Below are 21579 nucleotides of genomic sequence, written 5' to 3'. Positions count from 1 at the left end.
TACCCCCACCTGGTGCCAGGATGGGGGACCTGAGGTTTTTCTCTCCACCAGGAGTAGCTTGACGGGGTGTGGGGCAGCCTGAGTCTGGGTCTTATCCAATGGGGTGGGGCCGGCAGGGTCTGGGTCTCTTGCATTTTTGAAGTACGTGCGGGTGGTGGGCGGGAACTTGACTCTACGTCCCACAGCGTGCCCCAGACTCTGACAGGAGGAAGATTTTCATATACATTTTACTAATTTTCTTTCATCTCTGACACTTCTATTATAGAGAAAGGGCAAATATCAATAGTAAAATATTTCCTCTAATTAATTCCCTTGTAATGTGCACAAATTTCCTGCATGGGCCCACTAGTACTTATATAACAAGGTAAAAGGCCAAGAATATCCAAGACAATATTGAAGAATCAGATGAAAGGACATACTTAATAGAATAACAACTTATTCTACAGCTGTGGAAATAAGATAAAGATGCTTAGAAATGGAACAAAACAGAGAGGCCAGCAATATGAACCCTGCTTTATGATGAGCATCATCCCAGTTTGCTCACAAAAGCCTGTTTAAGTCTCTTGTTCTACAGCAATAATTAGCAATGCCCTTTTTTACTCTCAAAATGTAATCAATTTAAATAATAAATCCTATGGCCATCATATTTCTGACAAATGTGGTACTTCAAAGTTGGAAGTGAAGGGAGGAAATTTTCAATAAATTGTTCTGGAACCTTTGGGAACCATATGGAAAAATGTTAAAGTTGATTTCTGCATCAAATCAATCAGGTGGACAGTAGACTTAATTGTGAAAGCAAAACAGTAAGCTTTTAAAAGAAAATATTAAAATACTAGTGACCAGGTGCATGAAATTCATGCACATTAAAATGGAATTAGAGGAAATATTTTAATGTTTCTATTTGCCCTTTCTCCCTTAATAGAAGTGTCAGAGATGAAAGAAAATTAGTAAAATGTATATGAAAACCTTCCTCCTGTCAGAGTCTGGGATGCACAATGGGAACCAGAGTCAAGTTTCTGCCCACCCACATGTGCCTCAGAATCACACAAGACCCAGACCCAGCTGGCCCCACTTACATTGGGTTAGATACAGACCTTGCTGGCCCCACCCCTGTCAACCCTGCCTGGTGGGGGCTGCATCTTCAGGTCGCTTGGCCCGGAGTAAGGCCGAAGGGTGCACCTTGAAGTCCCCTGGCCTGGGCCAGGGTGCACAGCTTCAGTTCCCCATCAAGCCCCGACACGAGGAGGGCACAGTCTCAGTGACCCGGCCCAGGGTGGGGTGTATAGCCTGAGGAACCCCAGCCTGGGCTGGGGCAGGAGGCACAACATGAGGTCCCTATCAAGCTCCACCTGGTGCGAGGCACGAACAGAGGTCCTCTGTCAAGCCCGGCATGGTGGGGGCGTGGCCTCAGGTCCCGGGCCTGGCCCTGGGGCAGGGATTGCAGCCTCAGGACCTCCGTCCATGTGCCAGGGAGGTCCCCTGGCCTGGCACTGTGGGGGGGTGGGCACAGCCTGAGTTCCTCTGTCAAGCCCCGCTGGACAGGGGGCGAAAGCACAGGTCCCCTGGCCCGGCCCAGTAACAAGTAGCCTCAGGTCCATGATGATTGCTCATTGAGGCTTGTTACAGGAACTTGGCCTCTGCTCTGGGTGCAGTCAACTTGTGTTACAGAATCCCTGCATCTGCTGTGGGCACAGACATCTTGACCATTATGGTGTGATGGTCAATTTGCATATTCCCTCTATATTAAATAAGATATCTTCATGTACTTATGGAGAGAATGATTTCTTAGCAGGACACACACACATACACACACACATTTTTTGTTATATTTGTTCCTAAACATTTAACATTTTTTATGTAAATTGAACCAAAAAAAATCCTAAGAACTTCAGTTCTGCAGAACAGATCGTGAAGAGAAAGGAAAGGCAAGCTTCAGAACAGTCGATGTAAACCAGCCCCCCAAGGAAGGGTGACATCCAAGACAATGTCCCCAAAGGCAGGACTGCCATTCTAGAGCATTTCCCACTTTGTTATTTCCCAGGTGTGAACCCCGAGACAAAAGATACCTACTAAAAAGGGCTCAAAGTAAAAAACAACAACAAAAGGAGCAAACAAGCGAGGAGCAGAGCAGAGCTGTCTACCTACAGGGAGAGGGCTCCCTGGCCCTTGCAGCTGTGCTCACTTCAGAGTGCTGTGTCACCATAAAGCTTCCTTCCTCACTTCACCCAAATCAGAGATTCCTGCTGACATTGAATTGACACCAATGCCCGTCAGTTGACACAGGCTACCACTAAAAAATACATATGGAAGGCAGCCAGATTTTGTGAAGTCACAGTTTGGGAGAAATGGTTTTCAAATATTTTCAGAATTTTTATATACCAGAATCACAGCCTCAGGTTACCTACTAAGTGTACCAGTTAATAATGCAGATTTTTTTCAATAGATGGAGTTACACATATGTTGATATATATGCAATTTGATATGTAGGCTCTTTTGTGATATTGGCAGCAAGCTTCAAAACTTCATATGTCAAATTTGCTGAAGGTGTTAACATCATAGATATTTTTACACTTAAAAATATCGAATTTCGTGCCAACAAAAAGAGCATTTGTGGAATGTTTTAATACATTACTTTATTTTGAAGAAAAAGTTATCATACACTTTGGGAAGCTTATGGTGACATGTTCCATCTCAAGATACTTGTGAACGCTGGTTTAAATGCTTTAAAAGTGATGATTTCAATGTGAAAGACAAAGAACATCCAGGTCAACCAAAAAAGTTTGAAGACCAATGATTGCAAGCATTATTGAATGAAGATGCATGTCAAACTCAAAAAAATTTTCAGAGAGATTAAATGTTGCTCAGCAAACAATTTCTGATCATTCACACACAATGGGAAAGATTTTAAAGAAAGGAAAATGAGTGCCACATCAACCGAATGAAAGAAATGGAAACCGAAAAGTCATCAGTAAAAGGTTGCTTCAATGAGAAGAAAGGAAGTCTTTTTAGCATCAAATTGTGACTGGCAATGAAAATTGGATTTATTTTGAGAATCTCAAATGCACAAAATCATGGGTTGATCCAGGCCAACCATCAACATCGACTGCAAGGACAAATCGCTTCGGAAAGAAGACAATGCTCTGCTTTTGGTGGGATCAGGAAGGTTTGGTGTATTATGAGCTTCTAAAACCAGGTGAATCCGTTAATACTGATCGCTACTGACAACAAATAATCAACTTGAACCACACTTTGATCGTGAAACGACCAGAAGGGCCAGAAGACATGGCAAAGTAATTTTGCTTCATGATAACGCACTGTCACACACTTCAAAGCCAGTTAAAGACGTTAAAAGATCTTGCCTTGGAGTATTAACCCACCCGCTGTATTCACCAGACCTTGCTCCTTCAGATTAGCACTTGTTCTGATCGATGGCACATGCACTTTCTGAGCAGCACTTCAAAATGTACAAAGAAGTGGAAAATTGAATGGTTTGCCTCAAAACAAGAAAAGTTCTTTTGGGACAGTATCCACAAATTACCTGAAAGTTCGGGGAAATGTGTCGCTAGTGATGGACATTACTTTGAATAAGGCACTTTTGATATTTCTCTTCAAATTATGGTGTTTTCTTTCATTATAAAATCCACATTATTAACTGGTACAGATCCCTAGAAATTGAAAGCATTTGACACCACACCACATGGGACCTGGGAAGCACCCAGTCTGCCAGGAGGCACACAGGGATGAAGGCAAAGCCTTCTGGAATTCTTTTTTTTTTTTTTATTAAATCTTTATTGTTCAGATTATTACAGTTGTTCCTCTTTTTTCCCCCCAAAACTCCCCTCCACCCAGTTCCCACCCCACCTTTCACCCTCACTCCCCACCCACTGTCCTCATCCATAAGTGCACGATTTTTGTCCAGTCTCTTCCTGCATCCCCCACACCCCTTCCCCCCACAAGAATAGTCAGTCCATTCCCTTTCTATGCCCCTGATTCTATTATAATCACCAGTTCATTCTGTTCATCAGATTATTTATTCACTTGATTTTTAGATTCACTTGTTGATAGATACGTATTTGTTGTTCATAATTTTTATCTTTACCTTTTTCTTCTTCTTCCTCTTCTTAAAGGATACCTTTCAGCATTTTATATAATACAGGTTTGGTGGTGATGAACTCCTTTAGCTTTTTCTTATCTGTGAAACTCTTTATCTGACCTTCAATTCTGAATGATAGCTTCGCTGGATAAAGTAATCTTGGTTGTAGGTTCTTGGCATTCATCACTTTGAATATTTCTTGCCACTCCCTTCTGGCCTGCAAAGTTTCTGTTGAGAAATCAGCTGACAGTCGTATGGGTACTCCCTTGTAGGTAACTGACTGTCTTTCTCTTGCTGCTTTTAAGATTCTCTCTTTGTCTTTTGCTCTTGGCATTTTAATTACGAGGTGTCTTGGTGTGGTCCTCTTTGGGTTCCTTTTGTTTGGGGTTCCCTGCACTTCCTAGACTTGTAGGTCTATTTCTTTCACCAGGTAGGGGAAGTTTTCTGTCATTATTTCTTCAAGTAGGTTTTCAATATCTTGCTCTCTCTCTTCTTTTGGCACCCCTATAATTCGGATGTTGGTACGCTTGAAGCTGTCCCAGAGGCTCCTTATACTATCTTCGTATTTTTGGATTCTTTTTTCATTTTGCTTTTCCAGTTGGGTGTTTTTTGCTTCTTCATATTTCAAATCGATGACTTGATTCTTGCGATCCTCTAGTCTGCTGTTGGGAGTCTGTATAATATCCTCCATTTCAGTCACTGTATGCTTAATTTCCAGTTGGTCCTTTATCATAACATCGAGGGTCTGACTAGATTTCTTGAGGATCTCACATTTATCTGCGGTCTCACCAGTCTTTTTGAGGGTCTTACTAAATTTATCAGAGGCTTCTAGAAAGTTCTTGAAAAACTTTAAAAGTGTGATTTTGTACTCTATATCCAGTAAGTTTGCTTTCCTCCATTTCTGTCATTTGTGTCCTGTTTTTTTGTCTCCGCATTTTTTATGCTTCCCTGTGTTGATAAAGTGGTTTTCTGTGCTAAGTGTCCTCTAGGGCCCAGTGGCTCAGCCTCCCCAGTTACCTGAGGTGGACACTCTTGGTGCACCCCCTTGTGGGCTTTGTGCACAGTCTTGTTGTAGCTATGTCTTGGTTGTTGTAGGATCACTGGGAGGAATTGACCTCCAGGCCAATTGGCTGTGAGAATCAGCTGTGTCTGCAGTGGGAGAACTTCTGTGCTGGAGACTCCCCTCCGGGGCAAGACTTGCTTCAATGGGGCTTTGGTGCTCACTGAGTCTGCCCCCTGAGTGTGTCCTTTATGAATCCGAAGAGCTGCAAACTGGATGGTCCCACTCTGACCACTGGGCACACTAGCTCCTGGATCTCTAGGGAGGTGCTAATCTAGCCTCTGCCTGAGGCTATCCTGCAAAAGCCTCCATGCAGGGCTTGGGCGGGGTGGGTCCCATGGGATCAACAGGGCGGGGCTTGCAGTTATGGCTGCCCTCAGAGGCCCCCGTTCTCAGTGTCCCAGCACCTCCGAGAGAAAGCTGCCCTCGAGTTCCGACCGATGCCAGACACACTTCTCCCGTATGAGTCTGGGTCCCTAGAGACTCGCCCGGAACTGGAGCTCAGAGCCTGAGACTCCCTCCCGATTAAAAACGACAACCTCGCCCTTAGCCACCAGTTCACTCCGTGTGCACCTCTGTACCTTAGTATTTTATTTCCTCACTGCACCTCCTCTGAGTCTTGGTATGGTTTTCTCTTTCCTTCTAGTTGTAGAATTTCCACTCAGCCAGCCTTCCTGTGGTTCTGGATGATGTCCGTTCTGTCTTTTAGTTGTATTTTTGAAGTTGTTGTGCGAGGCAGAAAACTCCGGTGTTTACCTATGCCACCATCTTGGTTTTCCCCCCTTCTGGAATTCTTGCAGGTAGTAATGGGCAAGGAAGGATAGGTACAATAGGTTTAAAATAGACAGTTTAAATAATTTGGGGGCTGTGAGCTGGCTAAAAAAGCAGTCTCTAGTTTCAGTCAGTTTGCTCAGTGGATAGAGCATTGGCTGCAGACTGAAGGGTCCCAGGTTCCATCTGGTCAAGGTCATATACTCAGGTTGCCAGCTCAACCCCCAGTAGGAGGTGTGCTGGAGGCAGCTGATCCATGATTCTCTCTCATCACTGATGTTTCTATCTCTCTCTCTCCCTCTCCCTTCCTCTCAGAAATCAATAAAAATATATTTTTATAAAAGGAGTCTCTAGTGGTTTGGCATCTGTGCGGGGGTAGTTTCAGGTAGGGGGACTATTGGCTGGGCCTGTAAGAGTTTTATAAAGGAGCTATTTGAGAGTGTGGTCACTGAATTTATATCAAAGGTACACTCACAGGGGCATCAGGGGGCCATTCGCTATCTCTAGGAAATAGCGCTGGTAGAAGCACTCTCTCCCGGATCAAGGCTCTGACTACCAGAGCAGGGATAATACAGAAAATAAGAAAATACAGTCAGTACAATCCCTCAGAGAACTCTCCCCTGACTTCAAACCCCAGGGGTTAGTTCTGCCTATTGTTGAACTTTCTATAACCAAACCACACAGCTTTCTGTGTCTGTTCTTTCAGTCAACAGTGCAGCTGTGAGATGCAGCCGTGTTGCTGTGCATTGCTGAGTTTGCTCATTTTTCTTACTGTATATTTTTCTTCTGTATTTATTAGTCTGTTCTGCTGATGGGCATTTATGTGGTTTCCAAATGCGGGTCTAAGACAAAGCACGTTGCTATGCACATTCCTGTACATGTCTGCAGGTGCACGTGCTCACACACATTTCACTCTGGGGGAGATTCCTGCATGGGAGCTCAGGTAAGCTTGTGCTCATTTGGTAGATATACCAAACACTGTACCTTCCTGAGTGTGTAAGTATCTCTGAGCTATGATTGTGGTAATTTATATTTTAAATTCACAAGGAGATTACTCCAATGTTATTTGACAGAACAGTTACTTTGCCTCCACACTAGAGAGTAAATGTATTGCTTGATTGATGTATAATGATCAATTTTGTCTGAACCTTATATACAGTATACACATTGACTTAGGAAATGGTTTTGTTTTCTATTTAACCCAGATTGCTAACTCCAGGTAAGCACAAATACAACATGGTAGGAGAAAAAATTAAGTTTGTAAAACTTTTTCTTCAATTATGTGCCTCAGATTTTAATTTAAGAACTTCTCAGAGCAGCCTCTCTTTCCTGACTTTCTCACATTGGCCTCTTTGAAGAAGCTAGTGAGTGGTGCTCTGGTTCTTTGAGAAATGGTGGAGAGCTTACCAGATCTGATCAAACCACTTGAATATAGCATTAAGTGGCTTTCAATAAGCGTTGGTTTCTTTATTTAATAAACTGTAAATCAGTCTAAAATCTTCATTATTAAACTCTTCTTGCTTAAAAAAATCTATGGAGAATATTTTTGTTACTCATTATTGGACCATCCTTGACCCTTTTCATGATAAACAAATTCTCAGAATAAAAAACAAACAAAAATCTACAATCTCTTTCACACTATATTATTCAGACTAATACACACACACGTGCGTGCGCGTGTGCGTGCACAAAATAGGACTTTGTCTTTTTTTAATATATTTTATTGATTTTTTTAGAGAGGAAGGGAGAGGGATAGTTAGAAACATCGATGAGAGAGAAACACCTTCAGCTGCCTCCTGCACACCCCCTACTGGGGATGTGCCCGCAACCAAGGTACATGCCCTTGACTGGAATCATACCTGGGACTCTTCAGTCCACAGGCCGATGCTTTATCCACTGAGGCAAACCAGTCAGGGCAAATTAGGACGTTTTCTTTGTTCCTGTTTCATGTTGAGGTTTGTAAGAAAACGGGACAAGTTTCATGAATGCAGAATTATTTCAGACCCTCAACAGCTACAAATTTTGGTGAAGTTACATTCCCAGACATTTAAAGTAGGAAAAAAAGACCCACAGAAAGAGTGGTGTAAAAAAAAAAAATAGTGGTGTAGCCATCACTGTGAGAAGTATATGGGGTAAATTAATTTTGGTTTTAAAGATAATGACATCAAGGTTGTTTGGACTGGGGACCCTGACAAAGAAGATACCTACCAAGAAGGATTCCTGCTGGCTAAATAGACTCAAATTTATAAGACAGACCCTTGTAGCCATTGCTATGGGAGGAAGAGGGGAGGTGTGCGGGCTCACCAGGAGGGCACTTCAAGGAGAAGACTGCACTGAGCTGCCTGCCTGTACTGTGTTCCTGCATCTGAGCCAGCCCTTAGAAAGGAGTCCCGAGAATATATTTCAATCTTTAAGACTGAGGCTTGAGAGGAACTAAGATGGTGGCATAGATAACCACCGGGAAATTGCTGCTTCCCACAACAATTGATAAATGCATCAAAAACACCAGGTGGACATCATCCAGAACTACAGGAGAGCTGGCTGAGTGTAAATTCTACAACTAGAAGGAAAGAAAAGCACACTGAGAGCCAGAGGAACTGCGGAGGTGGAGTGCAGAGGTACGGGGGCTCGTGCGCGCGGAAAGGGTCTGGCACCTGAGGACACGGCTGTCTTTTTTAATCTGGAGGGAGACACAAGCTCCCCACGGCTCTGAAATCCAGTTCCAGGAAGTCTCTGGGGACCCAGGACTCATAAGGGGAGAAACTGGTCTGTCTGGCAGCGGGCGAGCTTGAGGGCAGCTTTCCCTCAGAGGTGCTTGCAGCCATTGCCTGGACACTGGGACTCGGACTCCTTAGGGCGGGGGTGAGGCTCCGCCATAGCTGCCTGTTCCGCCCTTTGATTCCTTGAGACCCCGCCCCGCCCAGGCTGTGGCAGAGGCTTTTGCATATGAATGCCCCGGCCATTTGCAACCTGTAATTACCTAACCCCAGCCGGGACAGATAGACCCAGAACTTCCAAGAGAAGGCCCAAGGCCCCACAGCGGCTTGCATTGCTTCACAGCTGAGCATCATCAGGGCACTTCCAAACTCCAAAAAAAAGGAAGGGGAATCTGCAGTTCTCTTCGTAGTTCCTGCTGTGTAACCTCAGGCAGAGGCTAAATTAGCACCTCCTTAGATCCAAGAGCCACTGTACCCAGTGGTCAGAGGGGGACCATCCAGATCACAACTCCTCAGATCCATAAGGGACACACTCAGGGTGCAGTCTCAGTGAGCACCAAAGCCCCACTGAAGCAAGTCTTGCCCCAGAAGGGTGTCTCCAGCACAGAAGTTCTCCCACTGCAGACACAGCTGATTCTCACAGCCAATTGGCCTGGAGGTCAATTCCTCCCAGTGATCCTACAACAACCAAGACATAGCTACAACAAGACTGTGCACAAAGCCCACAAGGGGGTGCACCAAGAGTGTCCACCTCAGGTAACTGGGGAGGCTGAGCCACTGGGCCCTACAGGACACCTAGCACACAAAGCCACTCTATCAACACAGGGAAGCAGCCAAAATGCAGAGAGAAAGAAAAAGGTCACAAATGGCAGAAACGGAGGAAAGCAAACGACTGGATATAGAGTTCAAGGCCACGTTTATAAGGTTTTTCAAGAATTTTATGGAAACCGCCGAAAAATTTAATGAGTCCCTCAATAAGTATAGTGAGACCATGGAGGACATGAAAAAGGACCAACTAGAAATTAAGCATACACTGACTGAAATAAAGAAAAATTTACAGAGATCCAACAACAGACAAGAGGATCCCAAGAATCAAGTCAAAGATTTGAAATACAAAGAAACAAAAAATACCCAACCGAAAAAGAAAAAAGAAAAGAGATTCCAAAAATATGAAGATAGTGTAAGGAGCCTCTGGGACAACTTCAAGCGTACCAACATCAGAATTATAGGGGTACCAGAAGAAGAGAGAGGGCAAGATATTGAAAACCTATTTGAAGAAATAATGACAGAAAACTTCCCCCACCTGGTGAAAGAAATAGACTTACAAGTTCAGGAAGCGCAGAGAACCCCAAACAAAAGGAATCCAAAGAGGACCACACCAAGACACATCATAATTAAAATGCCAAGAGCAAAAGACAAAGAGAGAATCTTAAAAGCAGCAAGAGAAAGACAGTCAGTTACCTACAAGGGAGTACCCATACGACTGTCAGCTGATTTCTCAACAGAAACCATACAGGCCAGAAGAGAGTGGCAAGAAATATTCAAAGTGATGACTAGCAAGAACCTGCAACCAAGATTACTTTATCCAGCAAAGCTATCATTCAGAATAGAAGGTCAGATAAAGAGCTTCACGGATAAGAAAAAGCTAAAGGAGTTCATCACCACCAAACCAGCATTATATGAAATGCTGAAAGGTATTCTTTAAGAAGAGGAAGAAGAAAAAGGAACTCTTACCATTTGCCACAGCATGGATGGAACTGGAGAGCGGATAAATACCACATGATCTCACTCATTTGTGGAATATAATGAACAACATAAACTGATGAACAAGGACTGATCCAGAGACGGAGAGGCATTGATTGGACTGTCGGGCTTTGGAGTGAGGGTAGGGGAGGGTGGGGGCAAGGGGGAAAGATCAACCAAAGGACTTACATGCAGGCATATAGGCCTAACCAATGGACACGGACAACGGGGGGGTGGTGAGGGCATGGCGGGGGGGGGTAGAGGGTAACGTGGGGACAAGGACACATATGTAATATCTTAATCAATAAAAATATATTTAAAAAAAAGAGACTGAGGCTTTCCCCATTCAATTGGAACTGTGCACTTCTATCCTTATCAGCATTTTCATTAACCATTCAGAGCAGCTCCATTCCAACCAATCAGGACAGTGCTTTTTGGAGCAATGAAACTTTGAGGACTTGGAGTCTTCCTTTGCATGAGGATGGACCAACCAGAGACCAGGAGTGGGGACTTCTCTCTAAGCCAGCTTCTTTCTGGCTCTGGGAGCACACTTTCTCTTTCCACTCAAGATTGTTTCCTGGAGAAACAGGAAGAGGGGGATGGGAATGGAGCAGGTGGAGCAGACCAGAGCAGAGCAGAGCTGGCTAGCCAGAGAGGGCCACCTTGCCACCTGCTGCTTCATGGTAGTAACTGAGCTGTATCACAATTGAACTGTTTGCACTGAATAAAGTTCCTTCTTCACTGCACCCTAAATTGGGGATTCCTGGTGGCATTGAACTGGCACCAATGACCATCAGCTGACAGCACTGTTTTACCTTATACTGGAGGTCCCTCCCCACCCCACAAAACAAACACAAATACACAGAAAAACAAAACCATTTTGGAGTATATAGATGAGATTCAGAGGGACTGATTTGCCCTTTAAGAGGTGATACATTATGTCATCTCAGTGATTCACACTTAGGCAAGAACTAGGCCCTCAGGTCCTTGCCAGACCTCTGAGTTCGCCTAGACTCAAAAAGGTGCTCATCTCCTGAGTAATCCCCCTTCATCTAGGATTCTACTGCCAGTGCGCAGACTCCTGCTCTGCCTGCCTTTCTGCCCCACCCTATTCCTTTGGCGGCTCTGCCACAGCACCCTGCCCCAGCCCCACCCTTCTCTCCCCCTAAACCCCACCCCTTTCCTCCTCCTGCAGGCCAATAGGTGCATCCACCTCAGGGATGTGTTTGCACTGCAGGCATCATCAGATCCCAAGCCCCTCCCAGGCTGCACCCATCTCAGGGACTATATAAGGGCGGTGCTTGAGGCTGCAGCATCTTCAGATCCACAGCCCCTGCCAGGAGTAGCCAGCAAAGGGTGAGATCTGGGCACCAGGCCCATTAGGGAAGTGGGACTAAACCAGTGGGGCTGCTCAGGGCTGGGATCTGCCAGCTGCCTACTTCTGGCTCCGCCCTGGCCATCAGTGGCCTGGGTACCAGCAGCCCCTGCCCTCTCCCTGGGATGGCTGCCTGAACCTCTGGGATTGCTACCTACACTGTTCATCTGAGTGGGAGCAACACTGGAAAAATCCTCCACCCAACCCCCTAATGCAAGGTGGGGGGGGGGGGGCAAGAGGGTCAGCTGGCCTATGATGGACTGGACTAGTCCTTTGGTCTGAAGCCAGAACCAAGCCTGAGATCATAATATTTTTATTCCTTTCTCAACTCCCTGCCTCCCTGAGCAGTTTGTGACAGTTTTTAGGCAGCCCAGGGGGGTATAACTTTTCAATGCTGAAGAGGGAGGGAGGAAGGCAAGGGAGGGAGGGAGGGAAAGAGGGAGGGAGGAGGGAGGGAAGGCCAATGTGATCCTAGAGGTTACTTTCCAATAACAACAGTGATAATTCAATGTATTACTTACAGGGAGGCAGCTAGCACCACTATTATTCTTCCTTGCCCATCTCTGTGGAAACAAGCTCTGAGAGGAGTCAGGATTGGTAAGGGGGCTTCTGAGCTGAGGTGGAAGGCCAATCACCTGCCCCTGAGGGGTGGGTGTCAGAGAGGATGCTTGGCCCCTGCTCCTGGTGGGCTGCACCACGACCCTAAGGCCTGTGCTGGGTTTTCAAACTCTCACATCATCTACCACCCTCAGGACTTGGGACACTTCACCTCTCTAAACGTTAGCAATTGCATCTTGGAAAATTGGAAAATTGACCACTTTGCTGAAATTTGCTTTAATGAGGAGTAGGTAGCTATGATTTTCTAATAGAAAATTATCATTTCCGGTAAAGGGTGGGAATGTGTGTGCTCCCCAACTGAGTAGGAAAGGCCCAGTGCTGGCTGCTGAGTCTGCAAGTCAGAGCCCTCTCGGCTCCCTGGGTCCTGGCCATGGGTCACTGATGGATCCTTTTCCAGTTCCCACCTGTGTGCTCATGAGACAGTGCTCTTGTCCTCCTGGAAAAAGAAAAGGAAGTACAAGTTTCCGGGTGTTTCAGGTCAAGGGAGACGTGGAGAAATGTCGTTGCCATATTTGCTGGTGTGCTAGGCCTCTGTCCTGTGTTGTAGCCTCACCATGGAGCAGCTGAGCTTGGCCAACACCCGGTTCGCAGTGGACCTCTTCCGCACCCTGAAGGACAGCAACCCCTCTGGGAACATCTTCATCTCCCCCATGAGCATTTCCTCAGCGCTGGCCATGGTCTTCCTGGGGGCCAGAGGCACCACCGAGGCACAGATGTCCAAGGTCAGCAGAAACTAACAAAAGGAGTGTGGGTTCCCTGCAAGTCCCTCCTAAAAAGGTGTGCCTCTGAGCTCTTACAGGGAGCTTTAAACACTGTGCTTGTGTGTTCCACAACTACACACGATGAGGCCAGACTTTCAGAAAAGTCCCAAGAACAGTTCATTTATATGCAGGCTTTCACTCATGATTGAGTTTTTACTGAGCACATACTATGTGCCAGGCACTGTTTTTGTTTGCCTGAGGATACAGCGGTGAAGAAAGCTACGAAAGCCCTAATTCTCTTGCAGTGGGCAAATCTTTGAAGGCATCTCCTCTCGCTTCAGATTTTTCAGTTTTTGCTTTGCATGTAACCCGCTACTCATTAACAGATGCCTGCTATGTAATGTTACCTTTCAGCACAAAATGACACAGGGAATGGAGGACGTTGGCATTGTTGCCTTTCTGAGGGCACAGGAGATCCTGCAGTTATACTGTTGAGACTTAGTCATGTGCCTGGCACAAGTGCCTTTGTGGGTTGGGGGGCCTGAAGGAGAGGAAAAAAGTGAGGTGTGGTGGCTGCAGGGACAGGGCCAAGCCCTGGGTGGTATGGCAGGTCCCTGTTACAGGGAGAAGAAGCAGTAATGCCTGGCCTTCCACCTGGCCTTCATGGGTGTGGGGCCCACCACTGTGCTGTGTGGTCTTTGTTGAATTCTGAGAGGGGAACTCCCGCTCTCCTTGAACTAGGGGAAAGACTACAAGGTGCCAGTTACTGGGGAAGGTCCTGCTTTGGATTCAAGTTTATACATCTGTTCTAGCTGCAAATAGGTTATTTCCACACTAGAGCCCGGTGCACAAAACTCGTGCACTGGGGTTTCAGGGGTGCAGTTTGTCCCTCAGCCCAGCCTGCATCCTCTCCAATCAGGGACCCTTCAGGGAATGTCCAAATCCCAATTTAGGCCCAATCCCACAGGGACAATCCCTTTCACAATCGGGGACTGCTGCCTCCCAACCGCTAGCCTTCCTTCCTGCCTGATTTCCTCTAACTGCTTCTGCCTGCCATACTGATCAATTCCTAACTGCTTCCCAGCCAGCCTGATTGCCCCCCAATGCCCTCCCATGTGGGCTCAATTGCCCCCAACTGCCTCCTGTTCAGGCCTGGTCTCCCCCCTACTGCCCTCTCCTGCCGACCTGGTCGCCCCTAACTCCCCTCCCCTGCCACTCATGTCATTCCCAACTTCTCTCCCTTGCTGGCCAGTACGCCCCCAACTACCCTCCCTTGCAGGCCATCTTGTGACAACATGGGCATAGCAATCTTGTGACTACTTGGGTGTGACCATCTGGTGACCACATGGGGGCAGTCATCTTGTGCGAGAGCATGATGGTCATTTTGCATACTACCTCTTTATTATATTGAATTTTATGAAAATCCAATGGTCTTTACAGCTGCAGACATGAAAGCATTTTTATATTTCAAAAACCCACTTTTAATTTTATCCCCTGGTAATAATAGTTAATTGCTTTCTGCAGGGTAAAGTCAGCTTCTATTTTGAGGTTTATCAGGGGACTATATTACCTCAGCAAAAAGTCATTTTAAGGGTTCCCTGCTTTTCTATTAAAGCAGATCTATCATAGCAACTGTGCAAACATTCCCTATCTTGTTGTGTAACTGGTCTTTCTACACTGTGTAGGTTTATTCTGTGTGTGTTGAAATAAAGATTCAGCCCAGGACTTATAAGACCATAACGGGATTCTTGATTTGAAACATGAAAATTAAACTTTTGCTGAATGTTATAGATGTTATTTTTAAGTTACTGATGCTGATAGTGTAGGTTTAAAATACCCTCAATTCTATAATATCTTTGTGCTCCCACATAGGGGATTGAGTCTTAATTTTACTGTTTATTCCTGAGAGCTTGCAGTAAAACTCTATTGGATACAGAATTTATATACGAATATACCAGTTATGATTTTCTCTGGAGAAAAAGCAGACTTAGATAAATATTTAACCTATTAACCACTTACATTCATGGGACTATATTTATAAAAAATGGTATAAAAATAGCTTCTGATGTAATTATGTCTCAAAAAGCTATAAATTTTAGATTCTCTATTCTTTTGTTCTCCAATGAAAGTTTAATAAATTATTGGGCTAGAAATTATTGATAATTAGTAATAAAAGCATTAATTTATTTGATAGAAGCAAATGTCAAGGAATCCGTTTCAAAATAAATGACTATACAAAGAATGTTTCCTCTATTTTAGACTCTTCACTTCGATGCAGTTAAGGAGATTCATTCAAGTTTTCAGAGTCTGAATGCTGATATCAACAAGCGCGGAGCTCCCTATATTCTGAAACTTGCTAATAGGTTATATGGAGAGAAAACCTATGAGTTCCTCCCGGTGAGTACTTTACATTCACATTCTAAAACTGACGAAACAGTGCAGACATTTTCCAGCACAATCAAGTCACAGAAGTCAGTTTTTATTTATACACATTCAGAAATAAAATACAGAATTTAAACAGATGGCAGTATCCCCATTTAGGATTTGATTTCATTTGATAATCTTCACAGGAAAAGACTGACCCTGGCTGTGTTACTAAAGCAAGAGTGAATTCCATAATTCACTTCAACGAACAACCAGTATATACTTATTTATGAAAATGTTAGCCAAAGGTCAGAAAAGAATAGGTAAATTTTATGTGACACCAAAACTACTGAACTGTACACTTAAAATGATTAAGGTGGTAAATTTAGTGTTATGTGTTTTTTACCATAATGCAAAAAGTGCAAGGGTTAGAATTTTTCTGTTACAACGAAATTTATGTCTTTTAGGACAATTTCTACTGCTTTTAAGGATTTAGAAAACCATTTCTGTATGTAGTAGGACTTATTTGTGTTTTGGGTTTATTTTATCTTTTTTTGTCTTAAACAGGAATTCTTAGCTTCAACCCAGAAAATGTATGATGCTGAACTGGCCAGTGTAGATTTTCAGCGAGCCTCTGAAGATGCAAGAATGGTGATAAATGAGTGGGTCAAAGGGCAGACTGAAGGTGAGAGAGCGGGCGGAATGTAGGCATTCATTACACACTGGCCGTTCCTTTCCTCCTTCCACTCTCCCGGCCTGCAGATGATTCCCTGCCCTTTTCCTCTGCCCTCACCCTCTCGCTGGGGCTGAACTCTGCCACTGCCCAGAGCCGACAGCCTTTAAAGTGGGAATTCCTCAAAGTGGGAACTTCAACATGCTTTCACTGAAGCAGCTAAATATTTTCCCCATAAATTCACAAAACCACATTTTAAAATTAAAAGTAATATTGAATGTAGGATAAAAAAGATAAAGCTTTGAGGAAAATCTTCCTGGCCCAGATTATGGAAAAGAATCCCATATAATAAAAGCCTAATATGCTAAGTGTCAGGTTATCTGGTCGGTTGTCTGTTCAACCAATCAGAGGGCAATATACTAATGATATGCTATGGCAACTCAACCGCTCGCTATGACGTGCACTGTTCACCAGTGGGCAGACAGTCGTCCAGTCAACCAGTTGTTATGATGTGCACTGACCACGAGGGGATAGACATTCCGGCCAATAGGTTAGCTTGCTGCTGGGGTCTGGCCAATCGCGACTGAGCGAGATGGGCCGGAAATGTCCTGGCACCCTCCCACTGTCCCTTTCTGTCTGGCCAAACTCCCTCATCACTCCCAGCCTCGATCATGCACCAGTGGGGTCCCTTGGCCTGGCCTACACCCTGTCACAATCTGCGACCACTCAGAGAATGTCGGAGAGCCAGTTTAGGCTGGAGCCTGCTCAACCCTAGAGATTCCCCTTGGTGGTCAGTGAACACCAACCGGGGGAATGCCACTCATCCAGAAGCCAAACTGGAGAACCAAGATGGCGGCGATATAGGCAGACGCGTCCCAGGTCGTGTCCCGGAGCAAATGGAATGAACAGCTGAAACTAGTAACACCCACACCGAATTGGCGAAATTGCTCAGCTGGTGAGAGGGTTTGCAGCCGGGAAGAGCAGAACTCCCCTGGAAAGGTAAAAAAAAACCAGGGATTTGGGCAGGAAAGTTTGCCAGACCTCTGAGCCCAGAGAGTCGGAGGGAGACCGCGTGGCAGACAGCCGCGTCCCCTGGGACAGGCACAGCCCCTGACGGGGGAAAGCAGAAGCCAAACTCACAGCTGCTGAGCACAGCAGTGGTAGCGGGATCCTCTCCTGCCTCCCAGCACTGCTAGGGATGTCTGACAGATGACTTAGGCCCATTCCCCACCGAAGGTCAGTGGTCCCTAAGCCAACACTCAGACATAAGACAAGGGCTCCAAGACTATGAGAGGGTGCAGGCCAAGCTGAGCCCCTCCCCCCCCCAAGTGCACAAATTTCATGCACTGGACCTCTAGTCTATAATAATAAAAGCATAATATGGTAATTAGACTGGACACCTTCTAGACGACCTTCAGGATGAAGCTGTGGTGGCAGAGGCTGAGCCCCTGGCACAAATTTGATACATTGGGCCTCTAATATTCTCATACTTGTGACACAAACTGCTGTGGCCATAAGTATTTTGGCAAATGTCTTGTCCAAGCTGTCAAGGATGGCTCCATCTCATCTGTTTCTCCACCACCACTCTCTCTAACCTTGTCTAGGTCTGAATCAAGGCACCTACCCAACACCTGTCTCCCATCCAAGGCATTCTTCATAGCCATGCCGCAGTCACAAGGGAACTGGTGTTTCAGAGGAGTAACTGTCTTAGCCTTCGGATATGTGTTAAAATATTTTCTATGAGAGCAGCTTCTACTTGGAGGCTTTGAAGAAGTGACTTATTTAACAACTAGAAGCCCGGTGTATGAAATAGGTGCATGGGGTAGGGTCCCTCAGCCTGGCCTGTACCGTCTTCAATCCAGGACCCCTCGGGGGATATCCGACTGCTGTTTTAGGCCAGGTCCCTGCAGCATTCCGACATCCTTCCTGCAATCTGGAACTTCTGGCTCCTAACTGCTCACCTGCCTGCTGGCCTGATCGCCCTAACTACTGTTCCCAGCCGCCTCATCTCCCTAACTGCTCTCCCCTGCTGGCCTGATCCCCCTAAATGCTCTCTCCTGCCTGCTGGATTCAACTAACTGAACTCCCCTGCTGGCCTGATCCCCCTAACTGCTTTGCCCTGCTGGCCTGATCCCCATAACTGCTTTGCCCTGCTGGCCTGATCCCCCTGCCCTGCTGGCCTGATCCCCCTAACTGCTCTCCCCTGCTGGCCTAATCCCCCTAACTTTTCTCCCCTGACATCCAGAGTCTACTAACTGCTCTCCCCTTCTGTCCTGATTACCTAACTGCTGTCCTCTGCTTCCCTGATCAACACTAACCGCCCCTGCCTCGGCACCGTCACCATAGTTTTGTCCCAAAGAATGTTCACATGGTCATCTGGAAGATATTTGGCCTAATTACTTTATTACCCTTGTATTAATATAGATCATTTTCATGAAAACATATTTTTTATCCCTGCCAAAGAATAGGCATTCACAAAAGAAGGCTCATTGTTTCTCATACAATGCAGAAAAGATTGTCCTGTTTTTAGCTTTTAAACCCTTTAGTTGGTTTATTTACAGTCAGAACATACTGGTAGGGCTTCCCTAACTTAACACATTAATGTGTATTAAATAAAAAGTATGAATTTGAATTTCATTTCAATGCAGTTCAAGAATGGGATGCTAATATGTGAATTTTTTAAAAAAAACTTATTTTATTTCTTTAGGGAAAATTCCAGAATTGTTGGCTGCAGGCATGGTTGATAATATGACCAAACTTGTGCTAGTTAATGCCATCTATTTCAATGGAAAATGGAAGGAGACATTCAGTAAAGAGGCCACAACCGATACACCATTCAGATTGAATAAGGTGAGATGATGTAATTATAAGATTGCTCTTTGCTCTAAGAGAATGCAGATAATACTGTGAGTGACTTGGTTTTTTCAACTGTTCAGAAAGACACAAAAACAGTGAAAATGATGTATCAGACGAATACATTTCGATTTGGCTACATCGAGGACCTTAAGTGCCGGGTGCTGGAGCTGCCTTACAAAGGCTGGAACCTCAGTATGGTCATCCTGCTGCCAGATGACATCGAGGAAGAGGCCACAGGTCTGAAGAAGGTAACAGCTCCCATGCTCATGCTTCATGTTTCCTTCTAACAGATCTGTTCAGACTGTGTGTATGTGGTGTGGTAGTAGGTCATCAATGTCTGCTACTCTGAAGCCCTAAGATTAACTTTTCAGGGACTGTCAGTGAACAGTTGTGGTGGGGATATAAGAATCTATATGAAATTTAACATGTCAGCAGCAGCTCACAGGAATTTTCTTAAATAAAATTTAGAGGAAAGTGCAGTAAAATTAGAATTCTTTTATTGAAACGAATTTATTAAAATTAAAAATCTCAAAACATTTATACTGGGTAGCTTTACCTTGTACAATGTGATCCCATTATTACACTGCTCCTTCTCATCACAATTCATATAGACTGTGAATTAAATTTCTCACGGCTACGTGGTAGAAAAGACCAATATGACACACTAGCTTGAAAGCTAAGCCTACTTTCTCATATGAACTTTGTATGATGTTTCTATTTTATTTCAGTTAAAGGCGAAGACATTTCTTGTCAGGCTAGGACTAGGCAAAACTGTGAAGATTACGGTTTTCTTTAGTGTCTCTAGCCTGCTGTGTGGTTTTTCTCTACCCTCTCCCTAAACAAACTTGTTATCAGGAAGAGGTTCAATATTAATTATTGGCATGTATAAAGTATGTATTAAAATCAGTATGATCCTTCTTTTAATTGTATTTTCATATTTGTCTCTTCTCTGATTATAAAGAGAAATTCTCCAGTCCCATAAAGGAGATAATCAGCATCAGTAGAACAAGGGGAATGATGGGTCCATTCTAGTCCAATAGTAGTAGTAATATGGCAATGATAATAGCTGACATTCTTGTGGCTCTTACTAGTACTGTGTGCCAAGTGTTTCGCATACATTAAATCATTTAATGCTCACAACAAGGCTATAAGGTAGGTACTATTATTAACCCTATCCCAATTTTAGATAAGGAACTAGTCCCTTTTCTTTTTTTACCCAGAAGCTAAATCTATTAGACATTACTTCAGCACAGTGAGTTCACAGATAACCACAGTGATCAGTAGGGTTCAGAATAGAAGAAAAATTTTGAATTTTACATTGCACCAATTAACCAGTTAAAATAATAACAGCCATCATGGCCTATCACAGTAATCCAGTGTGGCAGGGGTTTAGGAAAGCCTGGGTGGATGGATGGTTGGGTGGGTGGATGGATGTGTAGTTGATGCATCTGATATCCAAAATATCTGGTACGTAGGCCCTTGATGGCTTGGACCACAGCTCTGTTCTATTATCACCAATTGCTGAAAAGAAATGAAATCCTCCAAATGGAATTTATTTTGGCACAAAACATGAAGGAAACTGATTAGGAACTGATAACATGAATCCATTCATGTAAATAATGTGTATTGCCTTGCTTACGTGGAATAGTTCTCACCTCTTCTTTTGCCCTTTCTCCTTTCAGATCGAAGAACAATTGACTCTGGAAAAACTGCATGAGTGGACCAATCCTATGACTCTGAGATCCTTTGAAGTCAATGTCCACCTGCCCAGGTTCAAGCTGGAAGAGAGCTACAACCTCAACTCTCACCTGAAAAGCCTGGGTATAGAGGATCTCTTTAACCCCAAGGCTGATCTGTCTGGCATGTCGAGAGTCAGAGGTCTTTATATATCAAAAATTATCCACAAGTCTTTTGTGGAAGTTAATGAGGAGGGCACAGAGGCAGCGGCGGCTGCCGAAGATGAAATTTTATATGGTTGCGCGCTTATGCCAGAAACTGAAAATTTTGTGGCCGACCATCCATTCATTTTTTTCATTCGACACAATCCCTCAGCTAACATCCTGTTCTTAGGCAGACTTTCTTCCCCTTAGAAACTGTGGAAACCCAAGGTCAGGCTAAGAGCTGTATCACTGGCCCTTTCAAAGATATATGAAAATTATATATCTTCTACAATAAATGTACCACCCCTCCCCCCCAAAATCTGTAACTTCCTTTCTAATGTCAGCTCTGTTGGCTGTTTACACCCATTAACTTTGGCATAAGGTATCTATATTCCTTTCTTTATATGGAAAAATTTAGTGATTGCTTTTGAATGCACCAAGCAGATACATAGACTCTTGATAGTGTAGTAAAGGAAGAAACTGCTGTACTATATTGAAAGCCACGAGAAAAATTACAGTACTGTAATTTGTTTCACAGATAGACTTCTGGAAGCTATGATAGAGAGATAGTCATTGTTGAAGGGAGGCTTAAAAACATTCAATTGAAATATAGGAGAGCAGCCCAATTAAAGGTTGGATTATGAAGATAAATTTGCCTTGGCCAGTGTTTCTGACCCTTTGTTCTATATGATTAGTATTCTATTGTAGTCCCTCTGATTTCAAACAAT

The 21579-nt window shown here is 44.4% G+C and overlaps 1 protein-coding gene across 1 annotated transcript in view; it reads left to right on the top strand.

Annotated features, from left to right (window-relative positions):
* Positions 1-12282: 12282 nt before the first annotated feature.
* Positions 12283-21579, top strand: part of LOC132230650 (leukocyte elastase inhibitor-like) — a 38308-nt gene continuing 29011 nt past the window's right edge. The window contains exons 1-7 of the mRNA XM_059688418.1: positions 12283-12407; positions 12925-13099; positions 15338-15475; positions 16010-16127; positions 18823-18965; positions 19052-19219; positions 20654-21056. Of these exons, the coding sequence (XP_059544401.1) occupies positions 12932-13099; positions 15338-15475; positions 16010-16127; positions 18823-18965; positions 19052-19219; positions 20654-21056 (1138 nt within the window). The 5' untranslated portion in view covers positions 12283-12407; positions 12925-12931. The remainder of the gene's footprint in view (positions 12408-12924; positions 13100-15337; positions 15476-16009; positions 16128-18822; positions 18966-19051; positions 19220-20653; positions 21057-21579) is intronic.

This window comes from Myotis daubentonii, chromosome 3 (genome assembly GCF_963259705.1).
Source record: "Myotis daubentonii chromosome 3, mMyoDau2.1, whole genome shotgun sequence".
In the NCBI taxonomy this organism is placed as follows: domain Eukaryota; kingdom Metazoa; phylum Chordata; class Mammalia; order Chiroptera; family Vespertilionidae; genus Myotis; species Myotis daubentonii.
The sequence above is the reverse complement of the archived record's forward strand: the minus strand, read 5'-3'. Positions and strand labels throughout refer to the sequence as shown.